Source organism: Apteryx mantelli, chromosome 4 (assembly GCF_036417845.1).
Source record: "Apteryx mantelli isolate bAptMan1 chromosome 4, bAptMan1.hap1, whole genome shotgun sequence".
NCBI lineage: Eukaryota > Metazoa > Chordata > Aves > Apterygiformes > Apterygidae > Apteryx > Apteryx mantelli.
The window spans coordinates 33,533,081-33,552,298 of record NC_089981.1 but is presented as its reverse complement, the minus strand read 5'-3'; the positions used below and the strand labels follow the sequence as shown (position 1 = coordinate 33,552,298).

Sequence of the window (19,218 nt, the reverse complement as noted above, 5' to 3'; positions counted from 1 at the left end):
AGTAGATATGGGTTGTACATATTTTCATTACAAGGATAAAAGATGTATATAAGATGTATATATGAATATAAATTATTTCATGGGCCTGATAAAACCCTCATAAGTTTGGATTGTGGGAAACAAAATGATTTTAATTGCACTGTGAATTTAGTATTAGTGCTTTAAAAAACTAGATTTTTTTCCAAACTTATTTTTCTTTTTAAAACATAGCAGCAAACTTCCTTCCCTCTTTTTCTTCTTTGTACTGCATCTCACTCTACAAACAGACAGGCACTCCAGAGAAACTGCACTTTAACTTTAGCACTTGTCTGCCTTTTTGTATTTTCATGCTACATAGCAAAGACTTGTATTTTACTTGACCCCAAGAAATGCTGTATATTTTCTTTTTTATTTTTAACTAATGCACTGTTATGTGTTTTGTTTTTCTATATACCTTATGAGAGATTTGTCTTTTTTTAGCCTGGGAGAATGTAACAGTTTTCAGAAGTTGACACACTGATGCCACAAAATTGTCAGTCCCAAAGCTTTTCAAAGCTGTATCATATGGGAACTGAGGTATTTTTAAGCAGAAATAAGTTAGAGATATTATGGGCTATTAAAACAACTCTCCTTTTCTTAGAGTCTTTTCTTTTAATAACACACACTTTCATTTCCAAATTCTGAATGAAATTTTTGAAGCAACTTTCAGGCATCTTAATAATCTTGCATTCTTCTCAAATTCTGATTTTGATTCTAAGAATGTAAATGTATTTATTTAATCCTAAATAGGCTCACAATCCTGAATCTTTTTTTTAATAAGCACTGAAAAGGATTTTCTTATTTCCAGCAGAATTTTAAGTGCTTTTAATATGTGATAGAGCAGTACAGTTCTCAAATAGTGACTTAATAAAACTGCTGGAAACTAATGTTTTTGTTTATTAATTTGTAATGACTTTGGGAGAAAAGGTGTTATGGTAGAGCCCTGCGCTTGAATTGTGCATCCACACAGATATTTTGAGGAAAAGCCCAGGCTCAGCCGTCTTGAAATACAGAAGTTTATAGAAACCCCTGCTCTCTGCATCTGTCCTGCTGCATGGTTTTCAGTTCATTTTTTGTAGAGCTGTGACAGAGGAACCCTGTGGTCTGTGACTAGTTTGACTGCTGGGCTGCTTCAGTCTTTCCATAACTCTTTTATTTTTTCTTCTCTTTTTAAAACCAATCTAAGAAGTGACGAATGCTCTGTAGTTCACAGAATCACAGAATGGTTGAGGTTGGAAGGGACCTCTGCAGATCATCTAGTCCAACCCCCCTGCTCAAGCAGGGTCACCTAGAGCACGTTGCACAGGATTGCATCCAGGCGCGTTTTGAATATCTCCAGAGAAGGAGACTCCGCAACCTCTCTGGGCAACCTGTTCCAGTGCTCTGTCACCCTCACAGTGAAAAAGTTTTTCCTCATGTTCAGATGGAACTGTCTGTGTTTCAGTTTGTGCCCGTTGCCTCGCGTCCTGTCACTGGGCACCACTGAAAAGAGTCTGGCTCCATCCTCTCGACACCCTCCCTTCAGATACTTGTACACATTGATAAGATCTCCTCTGAGCCTTCTCTTCTCCAGGCTAAACAGGCCCAGCTCTCTCATTCTTTCCTCATAAGAGAGATGCTCCAGTCCCCTAATCATCTTTGCAGCCCTTCGCTGGACTTGCTCCAGTAGTGCCACATCCCTCTTGTACTGGGGAGTCCAGAACTGGACGCAGTACTCCAGATGTGGCCTCACCAGGGCTGAGTAGAGGGGGAGAATCACCTCCCTCGACCTGCTGGCAACACTCTTCCTGATGCACCCCAGGATACCATTGGCCTTCTTGGCCACAAGGGCACATTGCTGCCTCATGGTCAACTTGGTGTCCACCAGCACTCCCAGGTCCTTCTCAGCAGAGCTGCTTTCCAGCAGGTTAACCCCCAACCTGTACTGGTGCATGGGGTTATTCCTCCCCAGGTGCAGGACCCTGCACTTGCCTTTGTTGAACTTCATGAGGTTCCTCTCCGCCCACCTCTCCAGCCTGTCCAGGTCTCTCTGAATGGCAGCACAGCCCTCTGGTGTATCGGCCACTCCTCCCAGTTTTGTATCATCGGCAAACTTGCTGAGGGTGCACTCTGTCCCTTCATCCAGGTCATTGATGAAGAAGTTGAACAAGACTGGACCCAATACTGATTCTCTGCATCCTTTGTCACCAGGGCACCCACCCCATTCAGCAAAGGGCCCGCATTTTCCCTAGTCTTCCTCTTGCTACTGATGTATTTGAAGAAGCTCCTCTTGTTGTTCTTGACATCTCTTGCCAGATTTAATTCCGGACGGGCCTTAGCCTTCCTTGTCACATCCCTGCATACTCTGACAACGTTCCTATATTCCTCCCAAGTGGCCTGTCCCCCTTTCCACTTTCTGTATACTTCCTTCTTTTGGTTGAGTTTTGCCAGGAGCTCCCTGCTCATCCATGCAGGTCTCCTACTTCCTTTGCTTGACTTCCTACTCATAGGGATGCACCGCTCTTGAGCCTGGAGGAAGTGATACTTGAATGTTAACCAGCTCTCTTGAACGCCCCTTCCTTCTAGGGCCCTAACCCATGGGATTCCTCCAAGTAGGTCCCTGAAGAGGCCAAAGTTTGCTCTCCTGAAGTCCAGGGTTGCGATCCTACTTAGTGCCCTGCCTCCTCCTTGCAGGATCCTGAACTCCACCATCTCATGGTCACTGCAGCCAAGGCTGCCCCCGACCTTCACATCTTCCACCAGTCCTTCTTTGTTTGTTAGTACGAGGTGCAGCAGCACACCTCTCCTTGTTGGCTCCTCCACCACCTGTGTCAAGAAGTTGTCACCAATGCTCTGCAGGAACCTCCGGGACTGTTTGTGCCTAGCTGTGTTGTCTTTGTAGTTTGTTTGTCTGTGTAGTTCTTGGACAGTAGCAAAACCTTTCATGACACTGAATAGTTATGAAGTATACCTCTAATCAGCCATCTTTGAACTTTGAGAGTCTACTTACGTGATGACAACTGTAAGCTTTTTCTCACTTAGGGACTCTGTATCATTCGGGCATAATCAGTTCTGGAAGGAGCTATTTCCTTGAAACAAAGAATAGCATTTAGTTCGTACAGTGACAGAGAAGGAGAAAGCATTTTATTCCAGTTCTGGTTACCATAAAGATAAAAAGAGGAAGAAATGTTGGGATCATTTCAATTCCAATGTTTTTTGCTTCAAAAAAATGTGAAGACAGTTTCCAAAAGCAGTTTTGTTTCTTCTGGAGGAGGAATTGTGAACTGGACAGATGTTTATTTGCCCATAAAGTAGGTTTATATAACTGTGTTCTCTGTAATTCTCCCCGGTCCCAAGCCCACTAGCCAATTTTAACCTCTCTCCCTTTGCCAAATGTGGTTACAAGGATTTAGTTCTTAAAAGATTTTTGAAAATTGTTGGCTGGGAGATCCGTGAATTAATACATCCTAAGCAAAAACTACAACATTAGCAATCATATATGTATTCTGTTTAGTCTTTTACTTGGCCAATGAACGTATACACGTTGGCTTCAGATCAGCATATGCATACCTTCAAACAGTGGCATCATATTTTGTCTCTTTTTCAAACAATTTATTGTAAATGGGAGAGAAATAAGGGTAAGCAGAAGCTGAGATAGTAGTGTTAAAGGAAAGTTAGGATGCAAATCTGGAGGGAGACAATCTTTGTAAGTTCTGTCATGGAACTTTATTTGAAATGTGTTCATATTACAGATGTACACAGGAAATGAACAGGATTTTCATACTGAAGTGCAACATCTTGGAATGTATTTAAGCACCAGTTAATACACCCAGCAGAGCTCAGGCAATTGGCCTTCAAGTTACCAGTCAGCCCCAAAGGCAGACCACCTTTTCCAGATTGCACCTGGCTTCTGTAAGAAGCTTACTAAGAGACAACAAAGTTCATAACCGCCTCATGCAAGAATATGATTCAGGTTATGTTTGGTTTAGAGCAAAGTGTTTGTTGGGTTGAAAAATGAGATGGTGGTAAGACCAAATAGGCCCAGCAATGTTTTAAGTCTCAGCATATCATGTGAATGTATTTCCTGCATAGAGACAAAAACTCAGTGGTCAGAACATAGTACATCTACGTCCTGACATAGACAGGACATGTATTTTTCAAATAAGAATAGTAGTTACTGCGTAAACACACTTTGAAAAAGCAGCTGGGGAAATAAGAGTTGCTCTTGATATGAGGTAGTTGTTCGTGTGCTCCTGGTTCTATAGGGCAGAAAAGGTCAAGACAGCATAAAGCAGACTAAGCTGATAGATATGCTAACTGCCATTGTACTGAATCAAGGGTTTTCTTGTATTGCTTTGTGTGAACCTAGCCATTTTTAAGCAATCATTTTCTAATATTAGAAGCTTTTATTATGTCAGAATAAAATCCTTTTATTATGTCAGAGGTTAAAATAAACCTACATCGGCAAAAGGCTATTACAGATGGATACCTAGATAGGCTTTCACCTCTGGCAGCCAAGGTCCTTATTGACTTCAGGTGAAACCATTATTCCTTGATCTGTTGATTTGCTGTGCTGGAGACTAGTGTGATTCTTAGCTCAGCTAAAGCATATCGCAGCGGTTAATTGCATCGCACTGCTGTGTGCACTGTCTGCATCTGGTTGTTTTGAACTGAGCTTCTCACATGTCAACAGCTACTATTTGTAACGCCTCCAGTTCAGTCAATATAGTGCTACAGAAGAAGGCTTTGTTCCTTTTTGACTGGGGGGCAGGAACTTTTTTCAATGTTACTTGAAGATATTGAGGTAGCTTCCATTTCTTGGTAATATTTGGAGAATCTCTCTACTCTCTTACTCTGACCTCTGTTCTGTTCTAGCATAAAACATAGTCTCTGTGTAAAAACATAAAAAAAAATTAGATATGATTATATGAATGCAAATCTATACAGCTAAATGCCCCTGTCACAAAATTGTCTTTGTCAATTATTATACAATAAAGTTGAATCAGCAGTGTAACTCATAAATATTAGCAGTGATTCTAGAGGAAAAAAATGTTAAATGGCTTTAAGAAAATATTGGTGTTTTCTCTTTAGTTATAATAAAGGCGAATTGTAAGATATGCCATTTCCTGGATTTCAGCTTTACAGATGAGGTGATAGTTGACCAGTGATATTACAGCAGGAAGAGGTAGCAATAGATGTGCATCTGCTTACATGGCTGGTAGCATCTGAGACAATGGCAAGCTCAGGGAGTTTGAGGAATCCTTAGGCAGAATTTGCACTAATGATGATCTCTTCCAGACTGCTTATCTGTGACAGCCACTTACCTGTTTTCAGATAAACAGGGGTTGCCCAGCTCCGTAAAAAGTTGCAGGGGGTACCTGAGAGATGGTTGATCTTGGTGAGTGAGAGGAAAAGACTTCTGGAAAATTTATTTTGGGCTGCAGAATTGTTCTTTTACAGAACTCTCATTTTTAAGCAGAAGTGAACAAAAAAAAATTTTTAATATCTTTTTACTTGAGCAATATTTTGAGCTCATGATGTATCATTTACTCTTCAGAGGAAAAAGCCATCTTAAATCTATAAATATCCTTATTAGGAAATTAAATATGCATGCTAGTATCAACTGTTCAGTAATTTGTTTTCAAAATAACACTGTACTTGAAAAATAAGATTAACTCTTTTTTGTGGATATCTGCATTATAAAGTTAGAAATTCAAAATAGCATCTTTCTAATTTTTTGGAAAATCTTTTATATAAACCACATAAAGTAAGTGCAAATAATTTGTGTCTGCAGGTATGTGAAATGCAATGGCACAGTTGTCGCTCATTTTTGTGTTTATACTATCTCACAAGTTTTCATTACGGTTTCCTATGTTCATTTTTTCCTATCTGTTAGAAATCCTCATTTTTGGTTTGAAAGTTTCCATGCTTTCTTTCTGGGTGGATATAAGGAAGCTTTGACAGAAGTGATTTTGTATTTTGCTGAAACATCTGTATGTGTAAATTTAATGAAAGCTGTAAATACTAAATAAAATAGTAAACTGTTTGTAGTGTTTTCACCCATAAAGCTGTATTTTTACTACTATAGTATTATGGCTTTGTTGTATTCAAGTATATCTTTTGAGCAAGCAATAAGACATTTGAAACTTAATATTAACACTGTACATAACTGTTCTCACGAAAAGTTTTAATAAGTAGAGGAGTGCTCTTAGAAGAAAGCAGAAGTAAAAACAAAGTGACAAATTCCTGAAGTGTCATCTTCATTTTCCATTGTTTTACACAGAAAGCTTTGCATTGGCCTGGGAGGAGCAGTTGCCTGCCAAGTATGTTTTACTGAGAAATATGCAAATTTGCTGTTAAGAAATATATCCTTTTTAAAGGGAATTTCTTTCACCAATTTAGTGATTGATAATCAAGTACATGATATATACAAAATACCTCAATACCTATGTTTTAGACCGTTGTGATGGTAGAACAAAAATCTCGCATTTGAAGAATACATTGCAGATGCTGCACTACATATGAGTTTGGAGGAAAAAATATATATTTGAGAAGGTAGCACAAGACTGTGCAAACAAAGGATAGTATGTGAATACAGTTCAAGGAATAGATCTGACGTAATCCTAAATCTTGCATTTCTTTGTTGTTAATTAGACATTTAACATACTGATAATGAGTTTAATGTTTAATTCATTCTTGCCTCATACTCTGCTGATGACAGTTACACAACATACTTGGAAATACAGGGTGGTTAATTAAGAAACAACTTTAACTTTTTTTAACTTATGACTCTTTCTTTAAGAAGATATTTTCAATTGAGAAGGCAGATAATTTAAATTATTACATTCTTTGTTTTCTTTAATTAAAAATAAGAAATTTTATGTTTGAATAGGAAAACGTGAGCCTCTACAGAGCTTTTGCAGTTCACTTGCTAGAAAGAAAGTAAATAAAGATTATTCTCTCAGAGGTGAGGTTTGCATCTTCTGCTTAGCTGCTGAAACGCATAGATAAATTGTTTTATTTCTGCAACTTTATGGAAGTAATCACACAAAAGTTTTCGTAGCTTTCATTACCTTTTATCTCAGAGTTTGTACTGACCAACTATTGGCAGAAAGAAAGAAACAACTGTCTTGAAATTAGAAACATGTTCTCAATTTCATTTGCAATTGTAGGTATTACATTAGTTTATACTGAAAAAACAAAAATAATGTTGTTCATAGGAATACATATTGTACTATGTACAGCCAACATTTTATTTCAATCACACGTATTATAGTGATACTTTAGTCTTCAGATTTCTCTCCTGTATTCTTTTAAACAGAATTAGCTTAATACTAAAGCCAAAATGGACTCATTTAAACTTTCATTATCTTTTTTCCATGTGTATCTGTTTTTTTTACCATGTCTGCCTGTATAAAGCCCTGAAAGTCATTTAGATTTTTATGGTCAGTATCAACTCTACCAATATTCAGGTTGTTCATATGTATCCCATACTTGGTTTGAGATTCTTCATCTAGCAGTTTTGTTTCTTTTATGTCTTCACGCTTAGTATCTTGTAAAAGAGATAGTGGCCGGCTCTATATATTTTTGAGTCCTTGTCATGGTTCTCCCAATAGTCCTTCCTTAATGAAAACTTAGTTTTTCAGGTAAGTCTTGATCTACTTCAAGCAGATACAGGGGAGGCCTGCGCAGAGTTCCTGTGCCCTCCAGCTTACACAGATGGCTGATAAAGATAGGTCAGAAAAGTTGGCAGCGTTTCATTCCTCCGGTAGGTGTAGCAGCACCGTGCATGAAGAATGAATGCTGGGCTTGCAATCCACCCAGTGCTGTTTATGTTTCCAACAGTGCAACAAAGGTGGAAAGCAGAAAGTTAGTAATAAAACATTGTCCCTAATCCAGGTCTTAAGTCAAAGCTACAAATCTACCCATGTGTAATGCCATATTTTTAAAGCTAGAACTGTTTGTATTAGAAACTTTTATCAATTAAAATATTAAATATCTGTATCTTCATTTTACTCCTTTGTTTGTGTTCATGAGTTGTCTGTCATTAGTAGATATCATGCCTGATAGCAGAATATGAGATTCAAACCATCCTGTAACAGTCATTTTCAGCCTGTATCTGTAGACTATTGTGGTCTTTTGACTCCTTCTAAAAGATTTACAAAAGCTAACAAAGAAAAGTAAGCTTATTATCAAATAGTCTTAAATTCATTATGCAGGGCACTTAGCTATTCTCAGAAATTGTTTAGGGGCTCACCTTATGAAAAAAGATTTAAAAAGACCTAATATGGATGCTGCTGCTCAAGATGTTTGTGTAAAGTAGACTGCATGATGTTATATTTCGATTCTGCTTTCTCTTACGATTGTACAGTCCATTTTTCCTGTAATAATAATTAGGTAGTATTTTTCACTCTCAGTAGGACTCAGTCTTTCATATCACTGTTATTTTAATCAAGTGCTGTTACAATTTTACAATATTGAAGTAATTCTATTAGCTTGCAGATTTTCTTTGAATAAAAATCTGAATTGCCATTCCTACTGTAGATAGATGTCAGTTTTTCCCTTTTCATCTGTAGGAGCTTCCAGCCCCTTTGCTTGATGATAACTACAGAAATGAATTGGGAGAAGAAGCAACAGCTGCTACGTCTGAAGATTTTCAGGATTCTATGAAGATAGCCTGGCGCTACCAAAATTTACCAAAAATGGAGGTAAAACTTCAGTATTTCATTATTTTTCTCTTGCAGGCAAAATGAATTTGTAAAGCAAGTGCATTTCAATAGAATGTAGACAATAGAACTGCTAATAGACTGTGTGACAGGATTGCCTCCTGAGGGTAAGTTGTCATATATCAATATGCTTCTTGATTACTAGAGATACAGAGAGATGAGGAACACAGCAGTTTACAAGAAATGTAAAACTTAATATAGACAGTAATAATTTAAAAGTAAAAAAAGTTAACATTCCAAAGGATTTTTCAAAGAATATTATTGATTTCAGACAGATTTAAAAAGAATAATTTTGTCACTTACGAACTTCATCCAAATTTAGCTGTACACAAATGATTTGCAGGTTTAATTCACAGTACTTTTTAGATCTCTCTAGTGAAAGTACTGTATTGAAGCAAACTGTTGACTTGCTTATCCATGTGCGTAACAACTAAAGTAAGCACTTGAGATTATAACAGCTTCACTGTCACTAGAAGCTAATCACTGTGAAGGGAGAATACAAGAAACAAGCCTAGTGGTCAGTCTTTCAGAGTTTACAGCTGTTAGTGTTTTGTGAATAATATATCTCCCTAGGCTGGTTACTTTCTTATTTAATCTAGTGACACAATCAACCTTTGTTAAAGTTGCAACATTTTTTTACTATACAGAACAAAAAACTTGTTACATCTATACATTTTAGCATAAATCTTTTATAAATTGAGATTTAGGCATAGTTGTAACTGCCTAGTAAGTTCAGTCATATTCTTAAAAAACATAATTGGAATGTGACAAAATGATCTTATAAGGCTTGGCATGTTTGGTTTTCTGTGAAATTGCACGGACATGGCTATATAGTTGTGTCAGAAAAGACTTATATATGGTGACATGCCAAATCAAACAGCCTCCAGGGTAATCATATAATCTCATCAATTTTATTATTGTGGAGTTTGCTGTGCCACTCTGAACCATCCCCAAAATAAACAGTCTTTTTAAAAAATCTTAACAGAATTCCTAGTACATTGATATAGAAATAATTGCATTTCATTAATAAACACTGTTCTGATGTTCTAACAAACAGAAAAACATATAAATAATCCAGTTAGGTGTGCACTCATCGTCTATTTGTCCAGTAACATAATGTTTTTCTACAATATGTAATGGACTTGTCCTCGATTATTAAGATTAGATTGTGCAATATAGAATAAAACAATCAATGTTTTGTGGGGTATTTTCCTTGTTATTACTGCAGCTTTCTGAATCAGATTATGGTCATTCTTAATACTTGATATAAAGTATTTTTGTGTGTGTGTTAAATTTCAAAGAAAAAATGAAAACTTGCAAATAAAATTCTAGTTGTTAAACTATTGTAAAAATTGTTCAGAATGTTATAGCTAGTGAAAAATATTTTTGAAATTGATATTTTTGAATATTTTGGAATGCAGCTATCAGAAATTTTGGTGCTGGCTAAATTAATTTGCTTGCAGAATATGCTCCATTGAGAATAATATCTGATGTAGCCTTGAGCACCCTGGATGATTTAATACACTTAGTAATATCTTTTAATTAATAACTTCAGTTGTGATTTAATTTTTTAATTTTTTTTGGCAGATAGTTTTGTAAAATTAAGTATTCAAGGCGTATTTTCCAAACTCATTGAACTGATAAACTAGTGAGTTTTTAGAAGCTACTGTCAAATAGCTTCAAATATGAAAGGGAGAAAATAGCTTTACTTTTAATTAGAACACTAAACATGTTAGCAGAAAACTTTTCTGTCCAGTGTCTGGCTTCATACAGAGCAAGGAATGCTGAGAAGTCTTGAGAGTATTTTTGCTGCCTAATTTAGTTTTTATTTGTAAGTAATTAATTTTCATTAATTGTTAGGGTTTTCCTTTCCCTTTCATTAGATCTCATATACACTGCTAGGTAGCTAATTTTTTTTATTATCATGCATGATATCTCTATTAGTACTTTTCATGACTATCACAGTTTCTCTTCAGATGTGCATATACCTTATATATCACAAAAAGACAGCTGATTTATAAGAAATCTGTCAGAGTAACACTTGCTTGGTGTGCCTTTGCCAGTTTGTTACTTTCAACTGTAGCAGAGGTTGACTTCATTTAAACTTTTGATTATACGGATAGCCTGTTTTGCAATGCAAGACAGTGATTTTTCCTTTTTTTTTTTTTTTTTTGAATGAACTGCTTATGTTCTTGGGGCAATATATAAACTGTCACAGCATGAAATCAATTTTCTGCCTTGATTCATCCTAAATCTGAGATTTCTAGCACATTAGTATTGCAATTAGAAACATTAACAGCAGACGGTAGCATAAAAGCACGCTCTGCTCGCTGACAATTTAGTGTATTTCTCCGTGTGCAAACTAGGAATCCAAGAAAGAACAGGCTTGAGCCTACAATCCACTGATAAATTTATCAGATCAACTTAAGAGGAATGGAAAGTCTCTGTTTCACACTCTCCGTGGTCATTCTGCTAAGGCAGATTACTCATGCTTACTTGATTCAGGTAGGCTTTTTGCAAGCTTCCCCACTAAGCCTGGGAATGCAGTACATTGAGGCCTATTCATAGGCTTCTGACATAGACCGAGCTTTTATTGCATGGTGTTTTATTATAGCCAAATCCTAGTCTCCACCCAGTTTGTAGGCACTGTGCTTATTCTTTTGAATCAAGAGAGGTTATCACCTACCTTAATCCATGCAGCAGGGTGGATTAAGGACACCAATGTGCCTCAGGATTCTCAAAGAGGATCCTGGAAACTTCTTGTTTCTTCTTTTTTGCTGTCTTTACTAAACTCTATTGGGCCTCAGTAAGGATTTGCATCTGAAATGGGCAACCTGGAGCTTTTCTCAATGAAGACATCAGATCAAAGTTCAGTTAGTCAAGGCCTTTCTAAAACATTAAGGGGGCTTGGAAGTACACAATGAAAAGATGAGCTCTGGCAGAGATTGCAGTAAAAACATTCTGATCTGTAATCCGGATAAAGAATAGATTATAGGCCAAAGAACAGCCCCTGTTTAAATTGCTTTCAGAATCCTTATTCTATAAAGTTACATTTTACATAAAAAACATTTAGAATTTAGTTTGATAGGTTATGTTTTCTTGTACTTCCTTATGTAAAATGCAGTTGCTGATAAACTGAAGCACAGATTTAGAGAATGCTTTTTCCTTTTTTTATAATAAAAAGGATCTGCCTCTTATGACTAGAAATATATAAGCAGTTTTGCTTCTTTTTTAATTAAAAATTAATGATTTATATTAAAAATAACCAAAAGTTTGCTTTTAGTTTGCTTATTTTTCTGATTTTGCAGGAAAGATATTTTCTATTCTCTGATAACTGGCCAGGACCTGACATCCACTAATCAAATAATTGCAAAATATTTACTCTAAATCAAATTTCTAATTAATTTTAACAGTTTAATATATTCTTGGTAAATTGAAGCATGAAATAAAATTGTGGAAAAGCTGACTAAAAATACATGTCATGTTTGGCATGTCTGTATTCTTTCTTTTTACTGTTGTAGTGCTTATTTTATTAACAAGAACAAGTTTTGTGAAAACCACAAGCTTCATGTAATAATTGGAGTGGGAACTAAAAATTTCCTGGCCAACACACACAAAATAATTATTACTAAGATCCCATTATTGTAATAATTCACTATAACTATTGTCATTCCTGTTTACAGGAAGAATAGCAAATACAGAATAGGAACAGAAGTGGTTCTAAAGAATTTTTCATTGCATACGCACATGACCACACTTAGGTTTCAGACAGCTGATAAAATTTATGTATTGGCCTGTTTAAAAGGAAAATCCTTTTATAAAGTGTTTTGAGTTGTTCTAGAACCTACTGAAAAACTTTCAAAAATATTGGGGCAACTCTGGTCATTTTTCAAGAGTAATTCTATACTTTAAGTATAAACAAAATACCATTTCATTTTACCTAAGAATCAGAGCTTCTCTGTTTTTTCAGTCATATTTTTCCATTCATCGTAGACAGTGATGTGATTTCAAAATTGAATAAAGTGTTGCTTAGCAGTATTCCTTGATCACTGCATTTTCATTCTTAGCTACTGGTCAGATTAGAGTTATTTTGTAACAGATACTTTCCTTATTTAAAAACAAGTAATTGATGAATGCGCAAGTAGGTGTGGGGGAGAGTGCCTGTGCATGCATATTTTGTTTAAGGTGCAGAGAGGCAGTTTTAGGAATTGACCCTCGGTTTAAAGAGCAAGCTTCTCAAGTAGGCATTCATTCTGTTGCCATCCTTAGGACCTGCTAGTTTGATTTGAGGGCTGGATTGAAATGAATCATGGCCATTTTGCTGATAGCTAGTAATCTTACTGAGGATTAATCGTGTACCCAGAGAGAGAAAATTATAAAGAATCCATCGACAAGAGGAAGAGAGAAGTCCTGGATCCCTTCTAGCAAGATTCCATTTTATGACGAGGCAGTAAAGCACAGAGCTGGTAGGCTTTTTACTGATGGCCTGCAAACCACTTCTGAAAGTCCTTTGAGTTGGGAGCTTGTTGCCGGGACAGAAAAGAAATGAATTTGTTGATGATAGTGCTAAGGTTGTATTTTTGGGTGTGAAGGAAGGTAAATTCAGAGGGAGGATGGCTCTAAAGAAAATGTTTAACTCTTTTATACAATAACCACATTACCAAGTGCATATTTTTCCAAAGAGGAGGTTTTAAGGGGAAGTATTTGCTTTGGTAATTGATTAGCTCTATGACATATGTATGACTTAAAAGAAAGCACAGAGTTTTTAATTACTCTAGGGCTTTATGTGCATCATCTTGCCTCTGAGCAGGAACTGGCAGCCAAGTTCTTATCCACACAGCTGCCAGAGCTACGTCTAGATAGGATGCTAGAAACATTACGGCCAAGTTAACACTCTCTTCAGCATAACATGCCGTATTATGGTTATCCTGCTTCGGGTACTTGTGCTATGCATTCATCAGGGCCAAGCACAGTCTTAAAGTGAAATGAGGGCACCACATAACCCTACAGGCCCAAATAATAGACATGACTGGGAGCATGCATGCTATGCAAAGTGTTGCTAAAAGAAGGTAAGCTGCAGTTGCCTTGCCTCTTGCCTTCCTCTACTGCTCCACATACCTGTTCCAAACTACCTCCAAAAGGCTTTCCGTTCTGCATGTGGATATGTTTCTAACATCTCTCTTACCACCTCTTCAGCTCTTACCTTTTCTCTCTCATCTGTTTTTTTTTTTCCACAACTATCAGTGCATTTCATTTTATTTTAAAGCTTTAGCATTTAAGATACAAGGTGGCTCTTGGCTGTTATGAGGGATTCAGCCCAGCAGTAAGTCTTGGAGTTGGGAGAAACAAAAATGACTTAAAAATTTTTTTTGCATGTTCCTGAATTGTGCAATGCGTACTTCAAATGCAGTCCAAACTTTGGGTAGTTGTTCTGAAAATAAACTAGTAGGTGATTTTTCTTTTGACTGCAAAGTTGCTGTGAAATGTCCAGTCCAGCAAATTCTCAGTCCAGGCATCTTACCATTTAGATGTATTGTGGTTTTGATTGCTACCTGTATCATGAAACTTGGTTGGTTATTCTAAATGACCTTTCCTTTTCCTCAAAAGAGTTGGAACAACTGATGAGAGATAATCTGCTCAGGAGTACAGTGGTGTTTGTGCCATAACCTTGAGATCAAGTTTAATTTTACTTTTGTCATCTGTTCTTCCTTTCCAGTGTGTACATTAAAGAATAGCATATAGTGATGTACATTTGTGCCAAGTTATTTCTTTCCCAGGAAGAAGCTAACTTGCCTCTGTCGTTGACTCTTTCTGACTATTCTGTCCATGATAATTTTTTTTAATGGGAAGGGCAGAAGAGATGAACAAAAGGGGTTGTTATATGAAGAGCAAAACCTGTTCACTTCCTCTTTGTTTTATGTACAGAAGATAGCTCCTACATACTGCATAATATAACAATCTAGGGGTTTTTTAATTTTATATCTGTAATTGAAATAATGTTGCAGGTTGCTTGCTTTAAAGTAAAAATATGCAGAAATTCTTTCTCTGTTTATTTACTAGCGAAATATATTCACAATGTGTAATTCTTGCTTTAGTGTTTATTACAATTTTTGGTAAAGTTTTACATAACCAAATTAAGAGCAGATATCTTTGTTATAATACGTATCTTTATTATAGTAAAACAGGGTTATTGTATTCAATGTGCTTGTAATGCTCAACCTGATAGTTATTAGAAATAAAAGAAGTTAAAAGTAGTTTTTAACACTTTCCTTTTTCTTACTATTTTCTATTAAAATTAGACGTATGAAGGTACAATGCTATTTTTTATTAATGATCATAAGTAAACACAGTGAAACATTTTCAAAAGTCAACTACAGAATGTCTCAGCAGCTCTTGATATATCCCTTAGAGATACTGAAAAATCTGATTGGTAATACAAACACTTCATGGTTTGCACAGTTCATGTATCTTTCTGTCTGAAATTATGTTCATATGCCTAGAGTATGTGCAGAAAAACATTCTTTTAAGTATCTGTCTTGGTGATGCAACCTGGAGCAGTAAGAGTTGAATTCTGCGTGGAAAAAATCACAATATAGAATGTCAGCTGCAGAGCCAGAACTTAGTAGTAACAAATTTTATATTCTTGCTCTACTTAAAGCTTATACCTATGCTGAATATAAAAACCCAGAGATTTCTGTTAGGTGTGTTGCTAGTTAATTTTCTTCTTATGACAAGTAATCATTTAATAGGTTGTTGTAATCATTACTGCTGTTTCCACAGGTCAGTCCAACAACATCTGCAAGGTTTGGCCATTATTATGATGTTTCTAAAACAATGTCTTCAGAACTGTTTCAGTCCATAAAATGTCACAGTTTTTTCCTTCCTGAAGAATTATCTTCGCAGCCCACAATAAAAATGTGGTAAGTTGTAATCACATGTGCTTCTGCTGTTTGTTTGGATTTGGTGTGCATATTAGTAGTAAACGATATTTTTTCATTTATGTTTGCTGTGAAAAACCTTTATAATCATAGCCATGTCAGTGCTACATCCCCTGACTGGCTGCAATGCCACCGTGGCACAGAGACTGCTCAGTACACTGACTCCTCAGCTGGGGAGGAAGCAAGTGAGCATTGACAATTGAGGCAGACGTTACTGTGTCAGCCTGGGACCCAGCTGAATATTCAGTCCAGCCCTATTGAAGGCTGAGTAGTGGGGTGGGGAAAAACTGTTATTATTTGTCTGTGAACTATTCCCTGAGCTCCGTGCTCCTTCAGCTTTCAGAAATGTGTCACGGGGCATATGAAAGTATCCATACACAGCTTTTAGGGTCAAGAAGATAGGCCAACCTTGACTTAAATAGCTTAGAATACTGTATAATGTTAATTATATGACTTTTACTGCTAACATCTTGCAGCTTCACCTAAGGAAAATACAAAATACTGTAAATATTCAGTACTGACGTGTCTTACACAACAGCCCTAATTCTAGAGAAAGTCATAAAACTCTTCTCTGAACTAATAACTCATTATAGTTCATGTCTATCAGTAATGAATTAAGGAAGACCACAAGAAAAAGAGTGACAGCAGTGAAGGCTCATATTAGCCTGTGCCACACGTCCGTTGTATCTTTCTTGGAGACATTTCAAGTCAAGTCAAATGTCAGATACGGACTAGCAATCTCTTTGTTCGGCCCAGTCGCTTTATTTATATAATATCTAGGTTTTACAGATCCCAATGTATAGGGCCAACCCCAAGAAGTAGTACAGGATGCTTTTTTGTAATTGATTTTAATTACAGTACACTCTAATAGAAAAACTGAGATTCATGAAAGAAATGCAGTATGAAGCACCTTTCTTAGAACTGTAGACAAGCAAAAGCCAAGTCTCCTTGTTATTTTTTTCAGCATTACACAGTCAGATATCATTGGTCTAATTCAGTAAGGCTATGTTGTAAAAAAAGCGATTTATACACTTTTAGGAGAAAGAATCAAATATAAAATCCATTTTCTGTGGTCAGTATTTGAACCAACTTTACATATGTTATGTATAATTTTTTTTTCAGTAGCAGGGCCACAGAAGATAGATACAGGAATATTTGACTGATAGGTAGCAAGTGCTTATATTGTTATGAAGCAAATTAACTCCACTTCTGTCTTCTCTCTACAATTAACCAGCTAGCTAGAATGTCTGATGACTTTGGGTTTAATTCTGCTAACTGTATGGCTGAGAAATATTTATATGTTTTACTTAGAGGAAGGGTGAGCCCATTCAAGATTTGACAAAAAAGATCGTTTTATTTTGAGCAAAAATAGATGCAAGTAAAGTAAATGTTCCAGTCTACCTGTGAATAACTGAGCAGACCCTAGAAAGAAATAAGCCTGATAAATAACAGCTTTGGGAGACTTAAATATAATCACACACTGGAATTTCTTTGAATAGCAACTCTTAAAATGAAGATCAAAATATTTAAGTGTTGAGAAGAAAAGATTTAAACTGTGAGACTGAGATTTTTAATAATGGGGGGTTTGTTGTTGTATTTGGGCAAAGAGGTGGTGGGAGCTGAGTCACAAACTGGAACCCATTAACAGAGTTTGGTTTTACAGGGAGTAGATTTTGAACAGAAGGATACCTAACAACAAAGAAGAATAGGAAGAACCTGTTCTGTAGTTGGATTAGTGTGTAGATAAAGAGAAGATTTCAGTCTTCAAAATGAAATTCTCTTAATATACAGAATCCATAAAATCACAATCACTAAAGGCAATAGCAGAAGGGAATGAAAAGCAACCAATATATATTTGCTCTAAAATTTCCTTTATTTCTTTCTAGACAGAAAATCTGCAATAACCTCAAGTAATTACTTGGATGATTAAAAGTTGTTCAAAGATAACCCTTAAACCGTATTCATGTTTCAAAATTTAGTGAAATTTTTTTTGTTGTTTTTTAATTTATGCTTGATTTGGCCTTGTAGCCATGTAGCAAATTCTTTAAAAACAAAGTCTATTTACTTAAAGGAGTGGAAGCACAGCATTTTTCTCTTAGTGACTGGTAACAAGGAATAGTATGAATAAAATTGCTTGGGAAATCCAACTGCACTGAGCTTAGATTAAAAACAAACTCGTATGTATAGTATAGGAAACGGACTTTAAGCTTAATGCATTTGATTTTATAAGCTTTCCTTGCCTCTGATGTTTTCCTCCTTCTTTCTCTATAGAGAAATGGAAGATTTAAGCATCCAGTTAGTACAGTCTGTCACTTTTGAGGCACATTTAAAAAACAGAGTGAATTAGAATTCTAACTTCCATTCATTGGTGTTGTGTAATTGGAGTTCTTTAAACTCAAAAATTCCTTCTCCCAATACTCTTGCTCCCCAAACTGGTGGTGTACGTAGCATAGTTAGTATCAGCAAATAGAAATACCCAGCTTACCTAAGGAAAGAACAGGTTAGAAAATGCATGAATATTTTCAAATTTCAAGTTCATCCTGTAAAACATAAAGTATGGTCAAAGAAGTTCCACACAGTCAAAAAGGCCAAAATGCTGCCTGTCTTTAAGGAGAGGTGAGGGAGAAGGCATTTATGGGATAATATCAGTGCTCTGAAAAATTTTGGGAAAAAAAAATATAATCTATTTTTAAGCTTCTAGGAGAGTTTCACCCAGTGCAATGTTTCCTTTGTTTGCTTATGAGTATTCAACTGAGATAGAGTCAAAAGACTTTAAAACAAAACAGGAGATACTCTGCATCGATAAAGTCTGCTATCATGGCAAAGGAGGAATATAGGCTGGTTTAACAGTTTCGTTTTTGTCAAATCCATGTTGATTGTCAAATCCTTATCTTCTAAATAAGCTGTCATTGAGTCATAGTTGAAATTGAATGAAATATCAGGCTTTATCCCAATATTGAGTCTGGTACTAATCAGCAGCTCGATAAATGTCCTGATATCTTTATTGCAGTCGTGAAGCATGTCAAGTTTGGCAAAGAGTAGAAGGGATAATTGCATACATTTAGAAGATAGAATTAGAATTCAAAAAGATTTAGGTCAGCGGTCTGAACTAAATTATATACAATTCAGGAAAGACGTGCAGAATACCATACTAGTAAGAATAGTTAATTGAACAAATGAAATGGTGTAGCAGTTCTCCAGAAAAAGATCAAGGGAGTTACAAAATGTCTTGAACATAAAATATATTAGCAGCGTTGAGTGATCTGTGCTACCAAAAAGTATAATTTAAAACGTACGGAGGTGATAAACTGAAATTTCATGTAGAAGATGTATAAAGTACTTCTGTTTTGCTCAACCATAATAAGGTTGTCCAGGTTTAGATACTATCCTTCAAGAAAACTGTGCATCAGTTAGAGAAGGTTGTGAATATACATATTGGTTTAGGACTAGGATGTATGGCCTGTGAGGCAAGAATGGGAGCTGTTTAGACAAAGCTGAGTGGAATTTTGATAACAGTCTTCAAGTAGGACAAGCAGGAATAGGTTACAGTAAACTGT

The 19,218-nt window shown here is 36.0% G+C and overlaps 1 protein-coding gene across 1 annotated transcript in view; it reads left to right on the top strand.

Moving 5' to 3' along the window:
- ELP4 (elongator acetyltransferase complex subunit 4) overlaps nucleotides 1-19,218 on the top strand; it is a 157,886-nt gene that overhangs the window by 25,723 nt on the left and 112,945 nt on the right. The window contains exons 4-5 of the mRNA XM_067295349.1: nucleotides 8,574-8,705; nucleotides 15,504-15,643. Of these exons, the coding sequence (XP_067151450.1) occupies nucleotides 8,574-8,705; nucleotides 15,504-15,643 (272 nt within the window). The remainder of the gene's footprint in view (nucleotides 1-8,573; nucleotides 8,706-15,503; nucleotides 15,644-19,218) is intronic.